General features: G+C 35.1%; 1 protein-coding gene across 3 annotated transcripts; it reads right to left on the reverse strand.

Moving 5' to 3' along the window:
* Nucleotides 1-315: 315 nt before the first annotated feature.
* Nucleotides 316-25,463, reverse strand: LOC140054950 (carboxy-terminal kinesin 2-like). 3 transcript variants are annotated; one of them, XM_072100092.1, is made up of 13 exons: nt 25,410-25,461; nt 12,611-12,784; nt 12,256-12,505; nt 11,212-11,271; nt 10,555-10,798; nt 9,599-9,977; nt 9,281-9,409; nt 8,320-8,610; nt 7,829-7,975; nt 6,953-7,091; nt 1,947-2,160; nt 1,670-1,745; nt 319-1,050 (listed from the first exon to the last, which is right to left on the reverse strand). In XM_072100092.1, exons 2-13 carry the CDS (start codon nt 12,713-12,715, stop codon nt 1,006-1,008), a joined length of 2,079 nt encoding a protein of 692 aa, XP_071956193.1. In that variant the 5' UTR covers nt 12,716-12,784; nt 25,410-25,461; the 3' UTR covers nt 319-1,005. The 3 variants fall into 3 exon arrangements, 2 of the variants coding, with proteins under 2 accessions (XP_071956193.1, XP_071956194.1); XM_072100093.1 differs by having other exon boundaries at nt 320-1,050; nt 12,741-12,784; nt 25,410-25,463; XR_011846589.1 differs by lacking the exon at nt 1,947-2,160 and having other exon boundaries at nt 316-1,050.
* Between the last annotated feature and the right edge of the window lie 134 nt (nt 25,464-25,597).

A 25,597-nucleotide genomic window follows, 5' to 3' on the forward strand; every position in this document is an offset into this window, starting at 1 on the left:
TTTCTTAACGGAAAGGTAGGGATTTCCCACATAGACGCCACGCGATATCACTTACGGTGACATCATACACTGGCCTCTTACCTCTCAATAATAGATAGCGCGCGATTGACCTAAAAAAATACCACCATCCTCCTTTTTAACGTACATGCACGATTATCCTTTGCAGAACAAACAATTAGGTGTTTCGTCGGAGCCTCGTCTGAGTTGGCCTTTACTGATACGCTAAGAAATGATTATAGTACAAGACTTTTTTAGAGTGAATTGAATAAAACGCAAGACTTAAAACACTTAATACAGTATAACTATCAGCATTTATTTTAGCAATATGGTGCAATAGCATCCAGTCATTTTGTCAAATAATTTTACCGTTTTTGTTATTAAAAGTACAGTACTAAGCAAAACGTTTATACAGTAGGCCTACTTACAGTATTTAAGAATGTTATATGCATAATTATAAAACAGTATATTAAAAAGTTGTTCATAGAGCAAGGACAAAATTAAGAAATTAAAACAGTATCTGGGTTAAAAGTTGAATTTCAGTTGTTTTAGCTTAATGCCTATAGTCTAGACTATGAAACTACACTGACACAAAACAAAGATGTGCCTAATATGGTAGTGATGTCATATTATCGTGTCCTTTGGCCACATCACATTTTTTGACGCATACAATTTGATAGTGTAGACAGAGCATAATATTCCATAAAATATTGGACTTTGATTAAAACCTATTTTATTTTCATTTTTTAACAAATCAAGCATTAGATAGAAGCAAAACACAATCAACTTGTTATTAAATCTACAACTTAATATATGCAGACTACAATGAAAGGGCATGCAGTCTAACCCTCTTGTGTTTGCAATAACCAGTGATGTAACCATGACACCAGACTTTATTAAAATCGGAACAATTCATCTAAAGAACTACTTCTACAGTTACAGTACTTGTAATTGATGGCAGTATACTGTATTAAAAAAAGTAGTAGAAATTGTCAGGTGGTTCATTATTTATTTCATCTTTTTCTGAGCTGTTCCAATATTACACTGATTTACCTAGAATTTAAAAAAAAGTTTTATTAAGTTAAAAAAGTTTTGGCAGTCCTTTATACAGTAAATTACATTATACACTACACTTTTCAATTGATGGCATCTAATTGGTTAATAGCAATGGAATAGTTCTTGTCATGCTCTCTAAAGCTTTTTTCCCATTAACACGAAATGCAAGTGATGTATTATTAGAACTGTCGCTGGTTATTGTTCAACTCGCTTGCATTGTATCTATGTCTTTGTGTTGCGTCCTACTGGGAACCAAGCTTAACTGCATTCCTAGGAGAATGATTGTCCTGCGCATGTATGTGCTTCCCCTAAATTTAATTGGTAGATGCACATTGATGTATAGTATGCCTGCAATGGCTTGTGTTTAAACTTGCAGACAAAGTCCTTGATTAAGTGCTTGCTTGCCTACCTTAACAAAGGGCTGACTGTGAAAACTGTGACAAAATAAAGCCCTTAGTCTCACTATATCCCATAACTTTATCTGGGAATACGGTATAGTCTCCAGATCCTCTTGGGATATATTTTGAACCATGCCCCTCAACCCAGTAAATATTTGTAAACTATATACTAAGTCTATAACCTACATCTTTACATCACAAGACTATTAAAGACCAACCTTTGTTGCGAACCTCAATGAGCACAGTGACTCGGAAATGTTTTCTTCTTTTGGTGATATGTTAACAAACATCAAACTATTATTAAGAAAATAGAAATGCATGCTTATACAAAAATTGATTTGTAAATTAAGAATTTCAACTTGCAGAACTACTGCACATTGTTTAATGAATTCATTTCATCAACTTAATACGATTTTAAAAACCTGCTGGTTTATATTTATTTTATAAATACTAATCCAATTAAAAACTCAATAATAACCCTAAATAATGTCTTACGTTTTTGAATTTCCACCAAGCGAGCTTTGTAAAAGGTATGTCAGCTTACTATTACGATAGGGGATATGAGACCCTTTATTACCAAGGGACATGATGACATTTCCAAGATTACTCAAACTTTTGTTGATATTTTTGGTTTCTCGTAATCGATCCCCACTCGATCCAGAACTAGTAAGACGCTCACTACCAGCAAGATCTATCAGGTTCAGAGTTCCTATTTCAGACAATGTTCAAATAAAGTAAAAGGCATTAGGAATTATAAAGTATTTTCATTTTTGTGGATATAGTACAAGGAAGCAGTTGACTGTGGATATAGTACAAGGAAGCAGTTGACTGTGGATATAGTACAAGGAAGCAGTTGACTGTGGATATAGTACAAGGAAGCAGTTGACTATGGATATAGTACAAGGAAGCAGTTGACTATGGATATAGTACAAGGTAGCAGTTGACTATGGATATAGTACAAGGAAGCAGTTGACTGTGGATATAGTACAAGGAAGCAGTTGACTATGGATATAGTACAAGGAAGCAGTTGACTATGGATATAGTACAAGGTAGCAGTTGACTATGGATATAGTACAAGGAAGCAGTTGACTGTGGATATAGTACAAGGAAGCAGTTGACTGTGGATATAGTACAAGGAAGCAGTTGACTATGGATATAGTACAAGGAAGCAGTTGACTGTGGATATAGTACAAGGAAGCAGTTGACTGTGGATATAGTACAAGGAAGCAGTTGACTATGGATATAGTACAAGGAAGCAGTTGACTGTGGATATAGTACAAGGTAGCAGTTGACTATGGATATAGTACAAGGTAGCAGTTGACTATGGATATAGTACAAGGAAGCAGTTGACTGTGGATATAGTACAAGGAAGCAGTTGACTGTGGATATAGTAAAAGGAAGCAGTTGACTATGGATATAGTAAAAGGAAGCAGTTGACTATGGATATAGTACAAGGAAGCAGTTGACTATGGATATTATAGTACAAGGAAGCAGTTGACTATGGATATAGTACAAGGTAGCAGTTGACTGTGGATATAGTACAAGGAAGCAGTTGACTGTGGATATAGTACAAGGAAGCAGTTCACTATGGATATAGTACAAGGAAGCAGTTGACTATGGATATAGTACAAGGTAGCAGTTGACTGTGGATATAGTACAAGGAAGCAGTTGGCTGTGGATATAGTACAAGGAAGCAGTTGACTATGGATATAGTACAAGGAAGCAGTTGACTGTGGATATAGTACAAGGAAGCAGTTGGCTGTGGATATAGTACAAGGTAGCAGTTCACTATGGATATAGTACAAGGAAGCAGTTGACTGTGGATATAGTACAAGGAAGCAGTTGACTGTGGATATAGTACAAGGAAGCAGTTGACTATGGATATAGTACAAGGAAGCAGTTGACTGTGGATATAGTACAAGGAAGCAGTTGACTATGGATATAGTACAAGGAAGCAGTTGACTATGGATATAGTACAAGGTAGCAGTTGACTATGGATATAGTACAAGGAAGCAGTTGACTGTGGATATAGTACAAGGAAGCAGTTGACTGTGGATATAGTACAAGGAAGCAGTTGACTATGGATATAGTACAAGGAAGCAGTTGACTGTGGATATAGTACAAGGAAGCAGTTGACTGTGGATATAGTACAAGGAAGCAGTTGACTATGGATATAGTACAAGGAAGCAGTTGACTGTGGATATAGTACAAGGTAGCAGTTGACTATGGATATAGTACAAGGTAGCAGTTGACTATGGATATAGTACAAGGAAGCAGTTGACTGTGGATATAGTACAAGGAAGCAGTTGACTGTGGATATAGTAAAAGGAAGCAGTTGACTATGGATATAGTAAAAGGAAGCAGTTGACTATGGATATAGTACAAGGAAGCAGTTGACTATGGATATTATAGTACAAGGAAGCAGTTGACTATGGATATAGTACAAGGTAGCAGTTGACTGTGGATATAGTACAAGGAAGCAGTTGACTGTGGATATAGTACAAGGAAGCAGTTCACTATGGATATAGTACAAGGAAGCAGTTGACTATGGATATAGTACAAGGTAGCAGTTGACTGTGGATATAGTACAAGGAAGCAGTTGGCTGTGGATATAGTACAAGGAAGCAGTTGACTATGGATATAGTACAAGGAAGCAGTTGACTGTGGATATAGTACAAGGAAGCAGTTGGCTGTGGATATAGTACAAGGTAGCAGTTCACTATGGATATAGTACAAGGAAGCAGTTGACTGTGGATATAGTACAAGGAAGCAGTTGACTGTGGATATAGTACAAGGAAGCAGTTGACTATGGATATAGTACAAGGAAGCAGTTGACTGTGGATATAGTACAAGGAAGCAGTTGACTGTGGATATAGTACAAGGAAGCAGTTGACTATGGATATAGTACAAGGAAGCAGTTGACTGTGGATATAGTACAAGGTAGCAGTTGACTATGGATATAGTACAAGGTAGCAGTTGACTATGGATATAGTACAAGGAAGCAGTTGACTGTGGATATAGTACAAGGAAGCAGTTGACTGTGGATATAGTAAAAGGAAGCAGTTGACTATGGATATAGTACAAGGAAGCAGTTGACTATGGATATTATAGTACAAGGAAGCAGTTGACTATGGATATAGTACAAGGTAGCAGTTGACTGTGGATATAGTACAAGGAAGCAGTTGACTGTGGATATAGTACAAGGAAGCAGTTCACTATGGATATAGTACAAGGAAGCAGTTGACTATGGATATAGTACAAGGTAGCAGTTGACTGTGGATATAGTACAAGGAAGCAGTTGGCTGTGGATATAGTACAAGGAAGCAGTTGACTATGGATATAGTACAAGGTAGCAGTTGACTATGGATATAGTACAAGGAAGCAGTTGACTATGGATATAGTACAAGGAAGCAGTTGACTGCGGATATAGTACAAGGAAGCAGTTGACTGCGGATATAGTACAAGGAAGCAGTTGACTATGGATATAGTACAAGGAAGCAGTTGACTATGGATATAGTACAAGGAAGCAGTTGACTATGGATATAGTACAAGGAAGCAGTTGACTATGGATATAGTACAAGGAAGCAGTTGACTATGGATATAGTACAAGGAAGCAGTTGACTATGGATATAGTACAAGGAAGCAGTTGACTATGGATATAGTACAAGGAAGCAGTTGACTATGGATATAGTACAAGGAAGCAGTTGACTATGGATATAGAACAAGGTAGCAGTTGCTACGCTCGCGCTAACCGCTCGCCAATTCGCCAATGGCGACTGGAGTCTCCATTTGGCGAAAATAAATATTGCCTCGTTCGCCAAATTGGCGAAAATACATTTCCCAAGCCTAGGCCTAGCCTGATCGGCGTGACTTCTTATGGGAGCGAGAATTTGCCACACTTCGGTACTTTCTGACAACATGTCACGGTCACTGACTCGGGTATACTTTTTACCGCCACAGCATTTTATGAAACGACATGACGATCGCCGCGTTCATTTTTTAGTTCTGTGTACACATGCGCAGTGCGATGACGTTTTAATGACACACAGCTAATGTGATTGGTTCGTGGCCGGCCGTCGACGTGATGATAGCGAATAAAAGGGGAAGTCCCTATTCTTCGACGTAGAAAAACTTCGAGAAGAAAACAAAAACATGTGGACGAATACTTCCGTAAACGTATAATCGGTTATGTTTTGTTGTTGGTGTATTTGAATCATTAGAAATAGAGAAAGTAGGCCTAGTACATATATTTCAGGACCGAATAAACAATGAAAAGAAATATTAATTTATGTCCTTGATTGTTCAGGTACAGTACAGAAAGAAAGTACTGCAAGTTGTAAATTGCTAAAAAATAAAATAATATTTTTTAATCGTAATCTTTTCCTTCGTGCGTGTTTACCTACTCAACAGCGAATATAAATATAAATTTCCCACCATGTAAATGTAGAGACACGATCCAACACAGGTGAACCTCAACGAACAGGCCAACTAATAAACATAATATTGCGAACGTCCAGTCCATCCAGAAACGATGCCGAAAAAAAGATCATGGCAATTCATTCTAAATATAGTATCAGAACGTTCAATCGGTCGCTCAAAAAGACTGCCGACAAAAGACCGCAATTACAGACCTAGTTTTTTTTGGTCACATGGCATGAAACGCGATACTCTGCTTTACAGCAATCTTTCACGTGTTTTATTAACTCAGTACAAGAGGGTGGCTGCCGGTCTAACGACGATTAATAAGATCGTGTACCTGGATTTTGTGTCACATGACATGAAACATAATACTCTCTTTACCCAAAACTGCTCACATGTACATGTTTTTCCCCCTCCAAATTCTGATCGGGCCTTTTTCTTTACGCATGTCGTAGGCCTAATCATTTTAAAAGGCCTAAGCCCTATGTTTGTATCTTAATATGGAATATATTATTTTGCATATATTTTGTTGGTGTCCTAGCCTAGGCCTAGGTGTCGTCGTTTTTATAATTTGTAGGTATTCCGAGGTAGGATTTATTAAAGAATTTATAGTATAGGCCGCCGAAACAGGCTAGCCTCGACTCTCTCTACTTGAGCCGAGGTCCACCAGTCCGATGTCGTTTCGTCAGCGGATTTCCGTCAAAAATTATTTGAATGTAAAAGAAATAAAATAACAAACAAATACATGCATTATTTATTTAATAAACATTTTTGCGAATTGTTATGGTTTTTTAAATTTGGCTAAAGGATTTTCAATTTGGCTAATGTTTTTAAAAACCTTTCCTTAGCGCGAGCGTAGAGTTGACTGTGGATATAGTACAAGGTAGCAGTTGACTATGGATATAGTACAAGGTAGCAGTTGACTGTGGATATAGTACTGTACAAGGTAGCAGTTGACTGTGGATATAGTACAAGGAAGCAGTTGACTGTGGATATAGTACAAGGTAGCAGTTGACTGTGGATATAGTACAAGGAAGCAGTTGACTGTACAATACAAATAGAAATAAATTATTCTGTCTAACCTTCACATACTTGTGATGTCAGTTCATTTGAACCATTCAGCTTTAGACGAAACACGCTATGTGATCGAGATGATCTTTCATTACAATCTGTTGCAGCAACAGAACGATTACAAGATGCTTTTTCAAGTAATTTCTTCACCTATTACAATTACAAGGTGTAAATATCATGATACTGTAGGTATTTAGTAATACTGTAAAAGTGATAATGGCCAAGAACGTTCCAATAACTAGCCAGTCAATTTTCATAAGCTTTACAATGGTGTTTATTTCGTAAAAATTGAGTAAATATTTAAAAAGTTATTAAATTTTATAAACTTACAAATCATTCAATTAGTTTACGAGAAAATCGCGTTTGAAGTTTGAAATTAAATTCTTTTTGATAAATGCTGAAAACTCACCCCGTAGCAACACAATATTTTGGTCTAAAGTAATCTGCCAGGGTAGTCGGTTTGGACGTATTTTGGCTGATTACGTGAATTTCTAAATGCCGACAAAGAGAGAATTTTGCCAGATCGGGTCACATATAATTAACCCCTATTAATGCATTTTTCTATGATTACTTGTAAGTTTTAATAAAACAATAATTTTTTTAATTCAATATCAAGAGGGAAACCCATATTCCATAAGAATTTCTTATAGAAAAAATAGTTGAATCATTGAACTCCAAATTAGCTGTAATGAAATTAATATTCAAATTAGATTTTTTTTTTACTCCCAACCGTAGACCAACCAATTGTGCGCGACGTTTTCATTATTGTAGCTTTACCTCTCTACTTTAACTAAAATAAAAATCTATAGTTTTAAACACATTACAGCTATCCAAATTATTCTGGTAGTAGTGTTTGCCTATTTAAAAAAGAAATTAAAAAAATGTACCTCGTTTTGAGATGTAACATCTACCAAAGTAAGATTGGTAACTTGAGAATCAGTTTTAATTTCATGCTTTAGTTTGTCTTCTCCAGACACCAACAAATCACGGATCATTTCATTGTAAATTTCCAAAAAGGATGCCTGCATTGTGTACTATGAACAAATGTAAAAGCATTGAAAATGTTAGTGTACAAAACAGGAAGTGAACAAATCATTGCCAAAAACTAACCTTAACTTACTCAATTCACTTTGCTAGCAACTAATTATTTGAAAAACTCTCAACAATGTTAGATGGACACTAAAAGATTTAACTGAACAACATACCTTTCTCAATTAAATATCACTTGAATGGAGCTCACCAGGATTTTAGTTTTAGAGTTTTTAACCTTGTACATTTAATTTGATTAACATAGTCTGCTAAATAAATTTATACTACACTTTGCAAACAACTAATCTAGAATTGTTTATTTTTACTAGAGCTTAAAAGTCATCCTTACTGTCCAACCATTAGCCTCTAATTCATCCACACATTTAAATATCTGTGCTACTGCTCTAGGAATCATTCCCATAGTTTCTTCATTGGGATTATTTGGACCTTCCATTGTATAAGTCTTTCCACTTCCGGTCTGACCATAAGCAAATATACATACATTGTACCCATCAAGGGCACTCTGTACCATTTGCGAAATTTCCTCAAAAACTTCAACTTGACTGGAATCTGGACTGAAAACTCTATCAAAGTCAAATGAATACTTGCTTCCACTTGATTTTCGATGCCCTACACAACTCTGAAAGAAAAAGCATTTGTTGTTTTTTAGTTTGAAAGTATATTTTTCTGAATATGCCATTTTTATGCCAGATTGTATTGTTTAATTCTCGCCTTTTTTAAAGCGAAATCATTATTTTTGTAAATTATTTTTGAGAAAGTTAAACTAGCATGGCCTATTCAATGTGTGATTTTATTAGATACTAGTGAAGATCCAATTTAAATTACAGTAGAACACCCTTCTTTGGGACACTTCTGTTAATGGAACAGGGACACTTTGGAGCGCACCAAATGATTGATTTAATGGAACAGGGACACTTTGGAGCGCACCAAATGATTGATTTAACCCACATTAAAGCTTGGTTTCAACTAGAACGGAACGCAAGGACATAAATTGACTAATTACAAGCAATGGATTATTCAAAAATGTTATTGGTCAACTCGCTTGTGTTGCTTGGTTAAGTATAAACTACTTAAATATTTATAAATCTTTTGATCAGTATATTATATATTTTAAAGTTAATGTGTGTTTTCAATTTATATGTGATTTATGTATGTGGTTTGGAGTATTGGAGAGCCACTTTGATAGTGCTTGCACTGTTGGCAATCCTCAGGGTACTCCATCCACGCTTGTTTGTATAATGTTGGTTCTTTCTGTTTGTATACCTGGAATACAAATAAATAAATCTGACCTCGTCAACTTTATCCATCTCAAGGACATTGCAATCAATTCCTGTAAAGTGTAGATGGTTTATCTCTCCACAGGTTTCCTTTTCTTCATGTAACAGAGGACGTACTCTACAAAACACACGTATGTTTCCCTGTTGCAATGTAAAATTAAAGAGAAAAATAACAAAAAAACAGTTAATAGTTGCATAACTTCAAATATCATACACATAACTGGTGGTTCCACTACTTCTACTTGTTCTCTAAACATGAAAGGGCTGCAAATTAACTTGTTAGATGAAACATTATTTTAGAAAGCTTCATACCACACATTTTATACATACTTTGAGTTCCTGGACAGTATTATGTAACTTCCTTCTTACTGATTCCGCCTCTTGTAAGTTAGACTCATTCACTTTTATGGTATCTAAGTGAGTTGCAATTTTAGCATGAAGACTAGCAATTATCTCCTCTTGGTGGGTACAAGTCTGCTGCGACTTTTCAAGTAAGCCCTTAATAGATGCCACTTCTGCTTCCATGCCTACTTGATCAGATTTCATTTGTGCAATGTTACACTTGAGACCAATACACTCCTTATGCAATACCTCTATTTCTCCCTCCAGTGATTTCTTTTTAAGCTCTAGTGATGAATTCCGTGCCTCTAAGTCTTCTGTTTCACATTGGTGCCTCCTCTTCATAGTGGCAACCTCGTATTCAAAATCTCTGCAATAGAAAATAATTTATGTGCATCATTGTACAGTCAACTCTTCTAACACAATTGGGATATCTGGGTTTCTGTAAATGTTGTCATTTCAAATCAAATCAGTCTTTTATTCCATTCTTCACATATAAAAAAATACAATAGCATTACGTCATTATCAAAAAGATGCGACATTATCAGAGTGATCAATTGGTGATCCCAAAGTTGAAAAAAGCAAACCCAAAATATTTTATTGCATAATTGAAACAATTGTGCACCAAAAATGTTCAATTTAACATGTTGTCAAGTCTAAGGTGCCGCAACCTATAGTCATAAAATAAGCACAGGTTTGTAAAACCTCCTTGACCATATAGTTCTGGTTGTAGAACAAGTCTCAAAGCTTGTGTGTACATTTAAGAACCAAGAGCATTATCGTAATCTGAGCAATATTAGTGCTGTAACAGACAAATGAGTGCCATTTGATTTACAGTTTTCTGTAACTTTGGGACTGTTGTCACTGTAGAAGTGCTTAATAAATATGAAATCACCCAATATATAATTATAAATAATACAACCAATAGTGCAGAAACCATTGTATACCTTATATTCCTTTGCAGTTGACTTATTGTCTGACAATTTTCAGATAAGATTTGATCTTTTTGTGCTACACTTTTCTGTAGACACACATTCTTCATGTCAAGTCGTTCAGTTTGTTGATTATTCTCATTTAGATTCCTTTGAAGGCTATGATTAGTCATTTCTCTCATCTCCATTAATTTTTCCATATCTGATAATCGTCCTTTCAAATCCCAAGCTGGTCTTTTTTTAGGAGCTGTAACCGATTCTAAAATAGATAGATATAGCAGATAAAATACCACTGAACGTGAAAAATTTATGTAAAAATATTGACTATTTACTGTATTCTTTATGTTAGGCTACTGAACCGAATTCATTTAAAATTGGAAAGTGCACATTTTGTCAATTCACAAAAAAAAACCTTAATCATTTTGTTAAAAAAGCGTTATTAATTATTCTTATATTCGAAACTTCGAAAATTTAATTTTACAAACTGTTGTTGATATTAACGGTTAAAAAAATAATTGAGAATGAGTCAAAACATTAATCCTCTTTTTTAGGGTTATTTTTCTTTTAATAAAAAAAAATATAGTTATTTATTTTTTTTAATTAAAAGAAATCTAGTTATTTATTTGTTTAATTAAATTGAATCTGCTGAGTATAACGAATGGTAAAAGGTACTTTTTGTAACTGCCACAGGTCGGTTTCCGGTTTTGCTTATTTTTGTACTAGCTGCACAACCTACAAAAAAAAACAGAAGGCATTTAATTAGATTTAAATTTTTAATAATAAATTTTTAATTTTATTTTCACACCAAACACAAAGTTACAGATAAGAAGTCAATATATTTGATCCACAGTATGGTCACCAAGAAAAAAAATGACAGTGCAAACCATTATTACCTCAGCCAGAATGGCGAGAAGTTATGAGGTCAATCAGTTCTGGGTGTTTTGCAAAGATTACTTAAAAAGTTTTCATAAGATGTTAAAGGATGGTTTCATAGCTAGGCAGAGGTTTGTGCTCTCTTAGCTCCCTTCTAGTTTAAGTTAGTATGCTTATTTCAGGAGGCTGCCCTAACTTTTACAGAAAATTTCATAATTACAACATACATATTTAAAGATGTATTGTCCCTTTGACTAATTCCAAAAAAATAAAAAATAATAGATTTCGAAAAAAGGTGGGTCATTTTGAAGTATCATAATAGTTATTAACTATCACCAAAAATTTTTCGAAAAAAAAAAAATTTAACTGAAATACAGACGTTTTTTTGGTAAAAAAATAACTTTGACTTCCAGTCAAAGTTTTCAATCAAAACATATCCCATAATGAAACGCGCTTGTTTGGCTACTCTGTATGCATAATCATAAAACTTCCTCATGATCTGTGTGAAAATACCTTCTTAACCGTGACGAGTTGTAAACAATCCTAATTTAGCATATGCATAATGCGTACTCATGGTTTGAAATCTTTGTTTACTTTCGCTCGTGACGATTTTCCAGATGAAATGTAATCAAACTAATTTACCTGTTAATTATGTAAACTTGTTGTTTTTGGCTCAAATTTTCGACTTAAAGTGAATAACTTTAATATTACTTTGATATGGCCACTTTAAATTTAGAATATTTTGACCTTCATTTTTTTGTGTTTCAAGGGACAATACATCTTTAAGCTATAGTAACATAATTACTGTATACAAAATAGTACTGATTTTATGAAAACATGTACCTGTTCTTTTCGTTGATTGTTTCTTAGCAACAATTTTTGGTTTCCTCAACTCAACAGACTTCTTGGGGAAGCATTTTTTAACCTCTGGTGCATTTACTTTTGTCTTTTTTGCAGCATTACTTTGTGAATTTTCAGGTAACTGGCGTTTAAATTGAGGCTTTGGAAGCTTAGACATGATTGGCAGTTTACTGGTTGGACAAACTTTTGCTACAGGAGCACTTGAACCATGAATGCCTGTAGTTGGTTGAGGCTTAAAAAGACATGATTGATTGTGAAAATGTTGTCATAATTATGGATACAATTATACTGTAAAATACTGTTAGTGTTATCAATGAATCGTTTCATACAAACTTACAGTATGCTTGGTTCCCACTAGAGTTGACCGATGGCAAGCGACAGACAGTTTGAATAATCCATGTCCTTGTGTCGTGTCTCTAGTGGAAACCAAGCATAATGACATAACAATATCATAGCAAAAAGCTTACACGACCAATTGATGACATTTTGGGATTTCCAACCTTATCTTGTTCTGAAAAATAGAATAGTAGACTTGCATTACAATCTATTTATTGTGTACAAAGAGTGATTAAGATGTGAACATTCATAAACAAGGGTTGGTACACTCCTTGAAAAAGAAAACGATGTTGCATACCCAGAAATCGTTCGTCGTACATACAGTATGGTGCTAAAATGTCTGATTTTTTTAAATAAAATTTAAAGGGAATTACCCAGAAACAATTTGAAAAAAATATATGTTTTCATGCAATACTATCAAATAATAAATTAATAAATTATAAAGGGGAAATACAGTAAATTAGGACCTACAGTATACCCCTACCTCTCCTGTGAAAGTATTGAAGAATGTTATTAGTGCTGGTGGGATTTGTAGTGCCGGGCAGGGCCACCCAGCATGGGCACAACCCTGCCATAAACAAAGGACCACAATGAACACCTAGATGTAAGTTAACAATGATGATCAAAGCCCAACAATACAAAATAAATAAATACAGTACTTAACAGCTTCATTAATTAAGCCAATTATTACTAAGCCATCTATCTATAAATTAATAGTATTTTTTTTGTTACGGATGGGACATATTTGAGAATATAATACAGTCTTAGAAATAAAAAAGAATAAGATTCAAAGTAGAATAAAATGTATACATATATGGCCAACGTTAATTATGAAAATCAAAAAGACTTAAAAAAAATTGTTTATTATGAAAATTGTATGCATCACAGACAGGACGGCAAATGGACATGACTTTTAAGAAGGTTTACATATTGTAATACAGTATTTCTCATTTAAAAGAGATTTTAAAATTTGTTTTGTATTATTTAATTATGTTGCCAAATTGTTGTTTTAGATGACTGTTTTGTGATAAATAAACAACAGGTTATCAGCCTACAGCACAAAAACACTTCTTAATTCTTAAAATAGTGCCATCCCATCCATAACAAAAATGTTCCATCTGTAACATTCAATAAATTTTGATAGTAATCGCTTTTTTAAATAAAAAATACAAGTTTTAAACATTTTTTTAAAATCTGTTGCAATTTATGAAATAAAAAGGATTTAAATGATGTCCTGTCCTGGCAGCGATTTCTTTTTTCGTACATAAGTTGGGGACCCCCTCATGAAACGTCACCAAATAAACATGAATAATTCATCAGTTAAATTTTCTTGTTCCGTGTGCACCCAAGCGTATTGCGATACGATTCTAGGCCTATCTCCGCTGTTGTTGCGGCGTGCGATTTCATAGAAGAATAGCTGCGTTTTGTGTGGATTGTCGAAATAATCAGCCTTTGGTTTATGGTGTTTTTAATATAATTTATTACTAAGAATTACGTATTAAAAATTATAGTTTCTATTAATACTATTAGGCCTAATTATTAGTCTCTAAACGAAAACCCATGTCTATTCTAGTAGTAGCTGTGTGTGTGACGTGTGTGTTAGGTATATGCCACAATCCGAGTAATAAGTCAGCAAAATTAAACAATAAACATTACATAAAAATACATTTTTTATTCTCGTGGGTCTAATCTTCCCATCTCATGTGTTCATATACGCGCATTTTTAAAGTTCCTTTGAGTAGATGCAAATTGTTTGATAATAAAATAGCAGAATCAAAAAAATACAGTACACAAATTATACACATTCCTTATTCTTGTGGGTCTGAGCTTTCTTTGGGCTATGTCCAATGAATTACTACTTAGTGTAATGTCTTGCCGATTAGCCTCGACTCGACACATTTTGCATAGTGGTGTGTGTGTGTGTGTGAAGAAGAGTGCGCGAAGGCAATCACATGAATTGACTTAGAATCCTAGGCCTGTAGAAAGTATCGTATCGCAGTTGTGTAATGATCACTTCTTGTTGCTATACGCTTGGGTGCACACGGAACAACAAATTTAACTGATGAATTATTCATGTTTATTTTGTGACGTTTCATGAGGGGTCCCCAACTCATGTACGAAAAAAAAAATCGCGTCCTGGCAAGTTGAGTTACAGCTGTATGTATGGTCAAACCAATAAATATAAGCTAAATCATGTACTATCGAATCTTTATATTTCTATAATAATTAAGTTTGCCTGCCAATAACTCAATGTATATTTCGTTTAAAAGAACGTATCACATTCAACCTGTAAAAAAAGAGAATAAATTACATAATAATGTAGATTGTTATTTACGTCCGAGAAAAAGAAAACCTGTCGAAACAATGACAATCAAAGCGCACACGGCGTTCCATACAAATTACCGTTATTGAACTAGCGGCCGCTTCGACCGTAATCCGTTCTCCCCCCTCCCTGAGCTGGCATTTTTCGGTAAAATAATTACATAAAATCACGTTTTTAAGTGAAAAATGTTTTGTATTAACATTTTAAAATTCAATAAAATATATTAAAAAATTAGTAAAAATAAAAAATAATATTTAGGCCTATTTAACCTCATTCGAAGAATGTCAATATTTTAATAGGCCTCTAGGCAGGATATGACCGGTCGGTGATTTTTATGAAACGCCCAGTGCATGCGTCTTTTAAGACATTTCGCGTAGTGATGTCCTAGTACATAAGTTCATGGTCTTGGTTTTTTGCTAGGCTCGCACTGGCCGATTGCCAAGTTGCCATGGGCAAAAACGTTTCTAGATTGGCGAAAAATCAAACGGCTACTTTAGCCATTTTGGCGATGACATATGATAAAATAGATAATTCAATAATCATTTTGGCGAAAGCATAAAGTCCAACTAAAAGGTCCATTTGTCGATCTCCAAGCATTTATTTTGTTCGTTATCACGTTGTTTACTTCAAGCTCCATTTTTCGTCAACTTGTTTCGGTGTACCAGGCGTCTCTTTGTTATTTCGAAAGATGGAGATAGCAGAGGTAGACTGCACAGAGAGACAGACGTTACACGACACATGGATGATGAAGTCTACCCAAACTATCACGTGTTGTGCGCTGCACAAACGATCGACTACGTAGCCGACGGTCGGCTAATTACCGGGATTGTCTATTTTTCGATAGGGGTGTACTTTTCAGACTAAAAAGAAACATTACTGTATAGTATCTTCGATGAATGACGTCTTAATCTTATCGAAATGAAAAATGTATGCGTTATGCATTTTAGAGTCTTCCAATTTAATGTAGTTTCATATTTTACCCTTAATAAACTTCCCTCGTGCGTCAGTGTAAACAAAACAACATGCGGGAAATGGTAGAGTCTAACGGGATTTAGCTAAACACACATGTGCATCTGAGCGGGGCCGGCCGCCGACTTCTGTGTTGTTGTTGTGTAAATAAATAATAATCGGGATAAATTTCTCGCCCTGACATAAACGCTTCGGCGCAGCCTTGAGGGATGGAAAGACGTGTACTCTGTGCTTTGGCCTATATTATCTTACGTTTAACAACGATACGAGTGTTCGTTTGCTAGGAATTTTCCTTAATATTTTTAGCATACGATATACCGTTGCGTTGTTGTACATAATTTTGTAGGCCTGGGCCGGCGGTTCTGCACTTTCGCACCTCTTGAGCATACCCAATTTAAAAACATTAACCCGCTGATCGGCGGTGATTCTGAGTGATTCTAGGACACGATTTTCGCCTGGTACGCCATGGAAGCCGTCACACGCAAACATGACCAGCCAAGCGTAAAAAACAAAAGTAACAGCGTTCAGTTTTAGGGGATTTCAGAAAACTGTAAAATGTTTCTTATTAAATTGATAACTGTATGAATGCTGAATGATTAAAAACAATTTGAACAATTGTTTTGATCATGTAAAAAAAATACAAAAAAAATATTTTTTTTAATCATACAGTGATTTAGGCATGGTTCTTTTTCTCAATGCCTTACAAAAATGTTCAGGGAACAGTGTTGACATAGATAAATTGACTAAAATGTTTTTACCACTATATTTCAAAAATTTTAAATTTTGGCTATAAACCGATTCATTTGGCTAAATAAAAAAATTTGACTTTAGCCATTTTGACTATAGATAAACTGATTTGACTAAAAAAATATTTTGACTTTCGCCAAATGGCTAAACAAAATGAATAGTTAGTGCTACCCCAGTTTTGTGTCATGAAAATAAATAATATATAATTACATATTACAATTAACAACACAGCCAAGGAAAGTAGTAATTGGTTATCCGCACTTGGCGGATAACCTCTTGTTATTGTCAGGATCTTTTTTTTTTTTTTTTTTTTGTGATTGTAAATATCTTTTTCATCTTCTTTGTTATTATTATTATATTAGTTATCCGCTTAGTAGCGGATAACTCCTTGTAATCGTCCTGTTTCATCATATTTTTTTTTTTTTTCTGTATTATACTTCTTTCCTTCTGTCATTTTTGTGCGTCGCGTTTCTCTAAAACTTGTAAACAGAACATATCGTAACTTTGTCAACATATCGACATTTACGTGAACTTGTGCACCTCCTATTTTTGAATGACGTCAGAGTTGCGCAACGTGACTTACGCGCGATTTTATGAATTTCAATGATTGATCATAGACTAAAAACGAAACATAATTTTGTTTTGACACTTTGTGAAAATTTAAGTCACATCAAGCGCAAACTTTCTATGGATTAAAAATAGCATGTTTCACAAAAAGTTACGCGCGCACGCGCGTTTAAAATTTTAGAGTGCGAAAAATCAACTTCTAATCAACTTTCTATGCGTTTCATGTCATTTTGAGCATGTCAAAAATTCCCACGCGCGTGAAACTTTTTACGCACGCGGTACACACGTAGCGTTAAAAACATATTTTTTTCGCGTGATTTATGTTTTTTCAGCCTTTTATAGTAATGTTACCAACTTTTAAACAATTTTGACTTAAAATTACGTCATACGAGCACGTCGAATTAAATAATTTGCACGCGTTTCTGGTGAAAAAGTTCAAAAATTCGTCAAAATTATGCCTATTTTTAAACAGTCATAGATTCTAAACTACATGGAGAACTTTTTTTAAATTACATATTCTGGAAGTTGATGAGTTGTAGATATTGAATCATGCATTAATATGGCTAACCGGACATTGTGACGTCATCGTATGGCCACGCGAATATAAAATATAGGATTTTTGTCTCTTTCGTCATAGCTCATCACATTTAATAGAGCGCATCTCCACTTATTCGTTGTCCATTTTCACCCCGATTTTAATATATTCTAGGTCAATCAACTATCTTTTGCATGAATTAAAAATTTTTTAATTTTTTTAACGTCATCATGCCTAAAAATTTAAATTACATTGGTCATTAATTTCATCTTTACAGTAAATTTTAATCTGTTATAGCTCGTAAGAATAAAATGTGATAATCACGATTAAAACGTTTTCAGGAAGCTATTGTATAGTAGATACAAAATCATGTGAAAATTTTGCCAATCGAATGTTGTGACGTCATCATATGGCCAGTTAAATACAAAAAGTCGTATTTTCATCTTTTGCGTTATATTTCATTACATTTAAAAGATAGATTCTGAAATTTCTACTTTTGCATTTCATTTTGAAACCGTCAAGATGTTAAAAATTACAATAAAATACGGGTCCCGTAATTTCACCTATTTTACACTGTTTGTGATATGTTTACAGATTGTACTGTGTTACTATGTATATGACACAAAATAACAGAATTCAGAAATAACAACATATCATATTCTTCAGTTCAGGTCATAATGCCTTAATATTTTTCTGTGTGCAATATTCTAACGTATGACGTGCACGTGGCGTTTGTCGAGCGGATAACTAACTCGTCAAAGTGACGAGTTTCATGTCTAGTTCTTCTTTCTTTCCCGGATTTTTGTGACCAGCATATCTCTATTACTTGTGAACATAACTTTGTATAACTTGGTAAAAAGATTGACATTGAAGTGTAGATGTGCAGCCAAGCTTTTGGACGATGTCATAGCCGTGTTGCGTAAGTTACGCGCAATTTTATGAATTTCTATTACTGATCATAACTATAGAACCAACAAATATTCTTTCATGAACCTTAGTGAAAATTTAAGTCATATCAAGGGCAAACTTTCTATGGATTAAAAATGGCATGTTTCACAAAAAGTTACGCGCGCACGCGCATTTAAAATTTCAAAATGCGCAAAATTAATTTCTAATCAACTTTCTAGGCTGATCATGACATTTTGAGCATGTCAAAAATTCCCACGCGCGCGAAAAAAATTACGCGCAAGGTGCGCACGGAGCATGAAAATCATGTGTTTTTATCTTGAATTGTAATTTTCCAGCCTTTCCTAGTCATTTTAAAAAAGATTGACATCATTTCAAATTAAAATGACGTCATACGAACACGTTGATTTAGACAATTTGCGTGCGTTTTAGTTGCAAAAGTGACAAAATATTGTCAAAATTATGCCTACTTTGAATCTATTATCAATTTTTTTAATTTAATATGTAAGCAGATATGTTGTAGATATGCATTCATGCAGAATCTTTACCCCTCGGATGTTATGACGTCATCGTATGGCCACACGTATGTAAAATATTGGATTTTTGACTGTTTCGCTATTGCTCGTTACATTAAATAGAGCGCATATCGCTTATACGCATTCCATTTCCTCATATATTTTAATACTGTCTAGGTCAATCAACTATCTTTCGCATGAGTTAAAAATATCTTAATTTTTATGACGTCATCATGTCTAAAAATGTAAAAAACGCAGTTCACCTTTTTTCATCTTTACAGTAAGTTTCAATCGGTTATAGCTCGTCAGAATAAAAAGTGATAATCATGATTAAAACGTTTTCTGAAAGCTATTGGATTGTAGATACAAATTCATGTAAATGTTTTGCCAATCATGTATGTTGTGACGTCATTATATGGGCAGTTGAATTCAAAAGGTCATATTTTCATCTCTTGCGTAAAAGTTCCTTGCGTTTAAACGAGAGCGCATCTCTCTTTTACGTGCCCAAAATTCCTCAAATTTGTATTAATGTAATTATTTAGATAATTATCTTAATATAAAATATCTTTATATGTCAATTTGATGACGTCATCGTGTTAATAATTGGATTTAAAAGATGGGTCTCGTAATTTCGTCTATGCTACACTGTATATTACATACAATGTATTCTGTAAATACTGTAATATGCTGTATGCTACAAAATAGGTACAATTCAACACTGTAAACATACTTAATTCATGTCATAGGATGGCATAACAATTGTCGAAGTTCATAGTTTAAAGTATGTGCATGTTGCGTTTGCGCGGATAACCCGAACTCGTCAAAGTGACGAGTTCAAATCTAGTTTTGCTATGTTATTCTTCTTTCTTTCCCAGAATTTTGTGTCACGTGTATCTCAAATTCTGATCAACATTACATCGTATAACTTTGTCAGAAGATTTACCTCTATCTGTAGAAGTGCAGGACAGCTCGTTTTTTTACTTTAGGGTCGCGCAGCGTAAGCTACGCGCAATTTTATGAATTTCGCGTATTTAACATAGACTAAAAAGCAAAAGTCATTTTGTAATGACACTTGGCGAACATTTAAGTCATGTAATGCGCAAACTTTCTATGGATTAAAAATCGCATGTTTCACAAAAAGTTACGCGCGCACGCGCGTTTAAAATTTCAAAAGGCGAAAAATCAATTTCTAATCAACTTTCTACGCGTTTCATGTCATTTTGAGCATTTCAAAAATTCCCACGCGTGCGCAATTTTTTTACGCGCGCGTGCGCACGTAGCGCAAAAACATCATTTTTTTGCTTGATTTTTGTTTTTCCTGTCTTTTTTAGTAAATTTACCAACTTTCAAACAATTTCAACTTAAAATCACGTCATACGAGCACGTAGAATTAAATAATTTACGCGCATTTTTGATGAAAAAGTTCAAAAATTTGTCAAAATTATGCCTTTTTTTAAACAGTCATAGATTCTAAACTACGTAGTGAACTTTTTAAAAATTAAATATTCTGAATGTAGATGAGTTGTAGATATCGAATCATGCATCGATTTGGCTAACCGGACATTGTGACGTCATCGTATGGCCACACGAATATCAAATATAGGATTTTTGTCTCTTTCGCCATAGCTCATCACATTTAATAGAGCGCATCTCCACTTATCCGTATTCCATTTTCCCCCATTTTTATATATTGTCTAGGTCAATCAATTATCTTTCGATTGATTCACCATTTTTAAAATTGTTATGACGTCATCATGTCCAAAAGCGTCAATAAGTTTGGTCACTTATTTTCACCTATTCTGCACTGTATACAGTATATAGTGTATACCGTATATACTTAGACGTGACACAAAATAGAGGGCGCACTCACATTTTTTTCAATGGCATAATCGTTTTTCTGCGCGCAATATTTTAACGTATGACGTGCACGTGGCTTTTGCGCTGCGGATAACCTAACTCGTCCGTAGTGACGAGTTCAAATCTAGTATTTAATTGTTTTTAATCATTCGAGAAAAAAATTCAGTGCACTCCATAATTTTTCTCGTGTACTGTAAAGTCACGTTGTCTCTCAGGACTAATTAATTAATAGAGTATTAACATTCTTCGAATGAGGTTAAATAAATATTATTTTTTATTTACTAATCTTTTAATATCATATTTTATTGAATTTTACAATGTTAATACACAAAATATTTTACTAAAAAACGTGATTTTATGTACTTATTTTACCGAAAAATGGAGTAGGCCTACAGTAGTTCATACAACTGCTGACTGAGGGGGAAACATGTTTTTTTGGCTAAAAACGATCACTTTCGGTGATGTTTTAGCCCTTATATTTTGGAATCTACAAGCCAGATTTTCCTAATTATTTCTTTAATTATAATTTATAATAATTTATACAGGCCTCGAATTTGGGGATTTTAGGGGCAAGGCCATTTGGCCTCCGGTTTTCATTGATTTTAGGGGCACCAAGGCCAAATGGGAGGGCACCAAGGCCATTTGTTTTAAATCAAAGGGGCAAAATTAAAAAATAGCTTTGTTTCCGGTTGAGGGTGGAATTTTTTTCAAAAAAAAAAAATTCTTCCCGCAAAATGTTTTGGGGATTTCCCCCTTTTCATCAGATTACGTAGTAGTAGTAGGACTGTCTACAATACATATCTTTTTGTATTTCATATAAATATTACGTGTATTAATACGATCTACTGTATAATAAATAGGTACGATGTTCAGCGTTTATAGTTTACCGTCCTGTGTTGAATGTTTCGTTTAGTTTTAAATAATGCGATAAAAAGGCATGTGAAGCCAACCAAGCAACCCCAGAACAGGTATAAAGACCCTAACAACAGCAAGCTTCTCAGCCTTACCATGGAGGTATAACCTCCATGGCCTTACTTAGCTAGCAGCCGACGGACGGAGAAAACATGATACAAAAACAATTTGTTTGTAGGCCTTACCTACAACTATTCATACACAGAGTGTTAACCACGGTAAAAATCAAGCCAATGACATTATGTAGTAGAATATAAATTATAGTTATTTTCCGAGTTTCGATTTCTGAAGTTTTTTGTTAGTATAATCCATATTTATAAGAATTCAAAACACGGACGGACACCGACCCCTTTCTCTCTCCCTGTTTAGCCTTCTGCACGTGTATTGTGGACTATACCATTTCCTTGAGTTCGGTAAAAACGCGTTTGGTAATTTAGTGTATGACGTTGTTAAACAAGATTTTTCGATGATCTGTCTGCTGGATTATTGAGGTGGGTGCGATAAAATATAAATATGATATACTTCCAACGATCTTCGGGTTGAGGTGCAGGTTTAACTTTGGTGCTAAAAGTAAACACCCCTAATTGTACACGTATAATGGACTACACCATGCAGGAACGCACATGGTATTTTCTTATCAGAGGATGCGTGTACGTCAAAAGGAATTGTTTTTCCAATGAATTGAATTGCGTGTGTTCGACCGTATCGGCGGCGGGAGGATAGGCTAGCTAGGAGTGCGTGTAATTTTTGTTCATCGAAGGCGGCTAGCTCGATTATTGAGGTGGGGTGGTGCGACTTTAATACATTCAGTAACCTCCGATCGAGGAACGTTTTTAGCTTGATTATTAAAAGTGTACACCCCTGTATTTTAATGTACTATCTATACCATGATTTACCACGCACGGCGGGCCGGGATGATTTTGATTACACAATGTTCGATGTTTTGTTAACTGTTTGTGTAAATAATAAATGCGTTTTAGGGAAATCCCCTTGCAACGAAGACAGGCGATAGTTTTGCGTCTCGTCCGAGTCGTGTAAACAAATCTTCTTGACATTATTTTCTATCTAATTCAGTGATTTTTATTGTGGTAAAACTCGGGAAGGGCACTCGCGGCCAACGTAAAAAAAGGGCAGGCCAGTAGTGGCCGTAGGTGCTATTCATTTTCGAGGGCATTGAGGCCAACTGGGAGGGCACCGACGGCACTGGCCGCGGTAAAATTCGAGGCCTGTTTATATACTAAAAACCGTGATATAAACTTTTGAATAGTACATCGTTATCCCTAATATAAATAGCATTTCCATAGAAAATAACGTTTTTCTGACGGCGACTCAACTTGGCCTAATCCCTAGCGGCCTAGTCCTGAGACATTGACAGTGTGACTTTGGACCTGCCTGGTGGTACACGCGAGAAAAATATTATGGAGTGCACTGAATTTTTAACTTGCTTGATAGATTCAAAACAATTAAATTATTAAATCATCCATCAAGCCCGGGCCTACTACTTTTTACTGGGCTAGACCTAGGCTTCAATGTGATGTGGATGCAATGTATAGATGGTCTACAAACTAGCAGTTGCCATTTAATTTAAAATGGACCTGAAATGGAATTTCGATTTTCAAGAAATTCACACATGTTATTTAAATGTATAAAATTAACACAAACCCATACAAATAAAAACAAAATGTATAGTATTTTGAGTAAAAACGAAATTTTAAGATACCATGGTAAATTAGCGAAAATTACTCACGCCATTGCAATATTCTATTTTAACGGCCGTCGGAAGCCTCTATATTCACGACGTCACATATACACACGATGATATATCGAGAGCGTGTATGCCGCCCGATAGTCAGTGAATGATCGACGGCCTGGAAAGATACGCGAAGCGTTGACACTAATACAGTCGACTCCGCCTAAGTCGAACCTAGGCCTAGCATTTTTTTAGGAAATCTGTAAGTCGAAGTTCGCGTAACTCGAATTTTTATACCGGTCCCATTAGATTCGACTTAGGCGGAGTCGACTGATACTAATTTATTCAATATCTAATGTTGTTGAAATATAGGTCCCTAAAATGTACTTCGTTTGTTCTAAAACCCGAATTTAGAAGGCCTACCTCCCAAACCTTTACTAGGCCTAGGCCCCCCAATCCAGCGCGCGGAGTCGATCCACCACCCACATCATGCGGCGAGGCTCCGTTTCATGTGCATCCAAGGACCAAAGCGATATCAACAACTTGCTTCGCTCATTGTCAAGCCAAAGTAAAAATATGAATAAAATTCGTTTTCGAACTGCCTGATTCGTGACAAATAAATTATCATCTCATATTACTAATTTAATTATGCTAAACTAAAAACTAAAGAAACTAACACATTTTAGCAGTATAAATTACGAACGATATACAAAATACAAAGTAATCCATTTTGGATATAGAAATGGTATGTCTCAGTATTTTATTGGAGAAGGTCTTTCCAAAGTGATCATTGAGAGTGTAACACAAGAAACCGATCTGGGGATTTTAATAGATCATAAATTGAATTTTTCGGCTCGTACTACAAAAGTTGCTAGATCTGCAAATATGATGCTGGGGATCATATGTAGGTCCTTCAAATATCTTAATAGCTCTAGTTACATGTATCTGTATAAAGCTATGGTTAGACCCAAGATGGAATATGGAGGTAGCTCATGGATCCCACTATATCAAAAAGATAAAGACAGACTGGAGAAAGTTCAACAGAGATCAACAAGGCTGGTGTCCGAATTAAGACACAAACCATACGAAGAGAGGTTGAAGGCTTTGGACCTACCTACGTTAGTATTTAGAAAGAAAAGGGCTGATGTATTACAAACATTTAATAAGTATGAGAAAATAAATGATGAGAAGCTCTTTGCAAAATCTAATTATAAACAAACTAGAGGACACAGTTTCAAAGTCTCTAAACCCAAGATAAAATTAAACGTTAGAAAGAGTGCATACTCGGTAAGAGTGTGGTAGATGATTGGAACTCATTACCCAGTCATGTAGTAGAGGCACAATCGGTCAATGAGTTCAAATCGGGCATTGCTAAATATTGGTCTGACCACCACATCAAGTTTCGCCCGTACGTACGTTAATGAAGAGTTTGCAGTTATGACGATGGAGGGACAAATGAGCTAGCCTACCCTACTAGGCTAGGCCTAGTTCTCAATGTCCGAAGTTCAAGGTAAATTCAAGGTAAATTGTAGCCTGGACTAGCCTCTAGGGAGATCCGCCTCTAGCCTAGCCTAGTAGGTTGGTTCACAGGCTAGGCCTAGCTTAGCTAGGCCGTACCGTAGTAGGCCTAGCTAGTTTTAGGGTCCTAGCCCTACTAGGCCTACTAGGGCTAAGCCTAATGTAACGGCGGCTGAGGAAAATCTAGGCCTAGCCTAGCCTAGGCCTACTTACAAAATAAATACTTGAAGAAAGATATATAAAATAAAGCAAATACTGTACTTCTTTAGCTGTTGTTTTGTGGTGGGTGAACTCCTCTGTAGTTGATTAACGTCGTGCAAGGCGAGCTGATGATATGATTTTTTGAATACAAACGCTTTTATGTGCCGCCCATGCGCAGCATGTGTGAGGTGTTACGTTGGCAAATCAGATTACTCTGATTGGCCAATTTTCAATTCATACGTAGGGAC

Source organism: Antedon mediterranea, chromosome 7 (assembly GCF_964355755.1).
Source record: "Antedon mediterranea chromosome 7, ecAntMedi1.1, whole genome shotgun sequence".
In the NCBI taxonomy this organism is placed as follows: domain Eukaryota; kingdom Metazoa; phylum Echinodermata; class Crinoidea; order Comatulida; family Antedonidae; genus Antedon; species Antedon mediterranea.

What these genes read in the sequence shown, in the direction of transcription:
- LOC140054950 (XM_072100092.1), bottom strand. Translation starts at nt 12,715, where the DNA reads ATGTCATTATGCTTGGTTTCCACTAGAGACACGACACAAGGACATGGA. An exon ending in CAACTGCAAAGGAATATAAG is followed by an intron (nt 9,978 to 10,554) that starts GTATACAATGGT and finishes TTTCTATTGCAG; the next exon opens with AGATTTTGAATACGAGGTTG. An exon ending in ATGTTACATCTCAAAACGAG is followed by an intron (nt 7,092 to 7,828) that starts GTACATTTTTTT and finishes TAATTGTAATAG; the next exon opens with GTGAAGAAATTACTTGAAAA.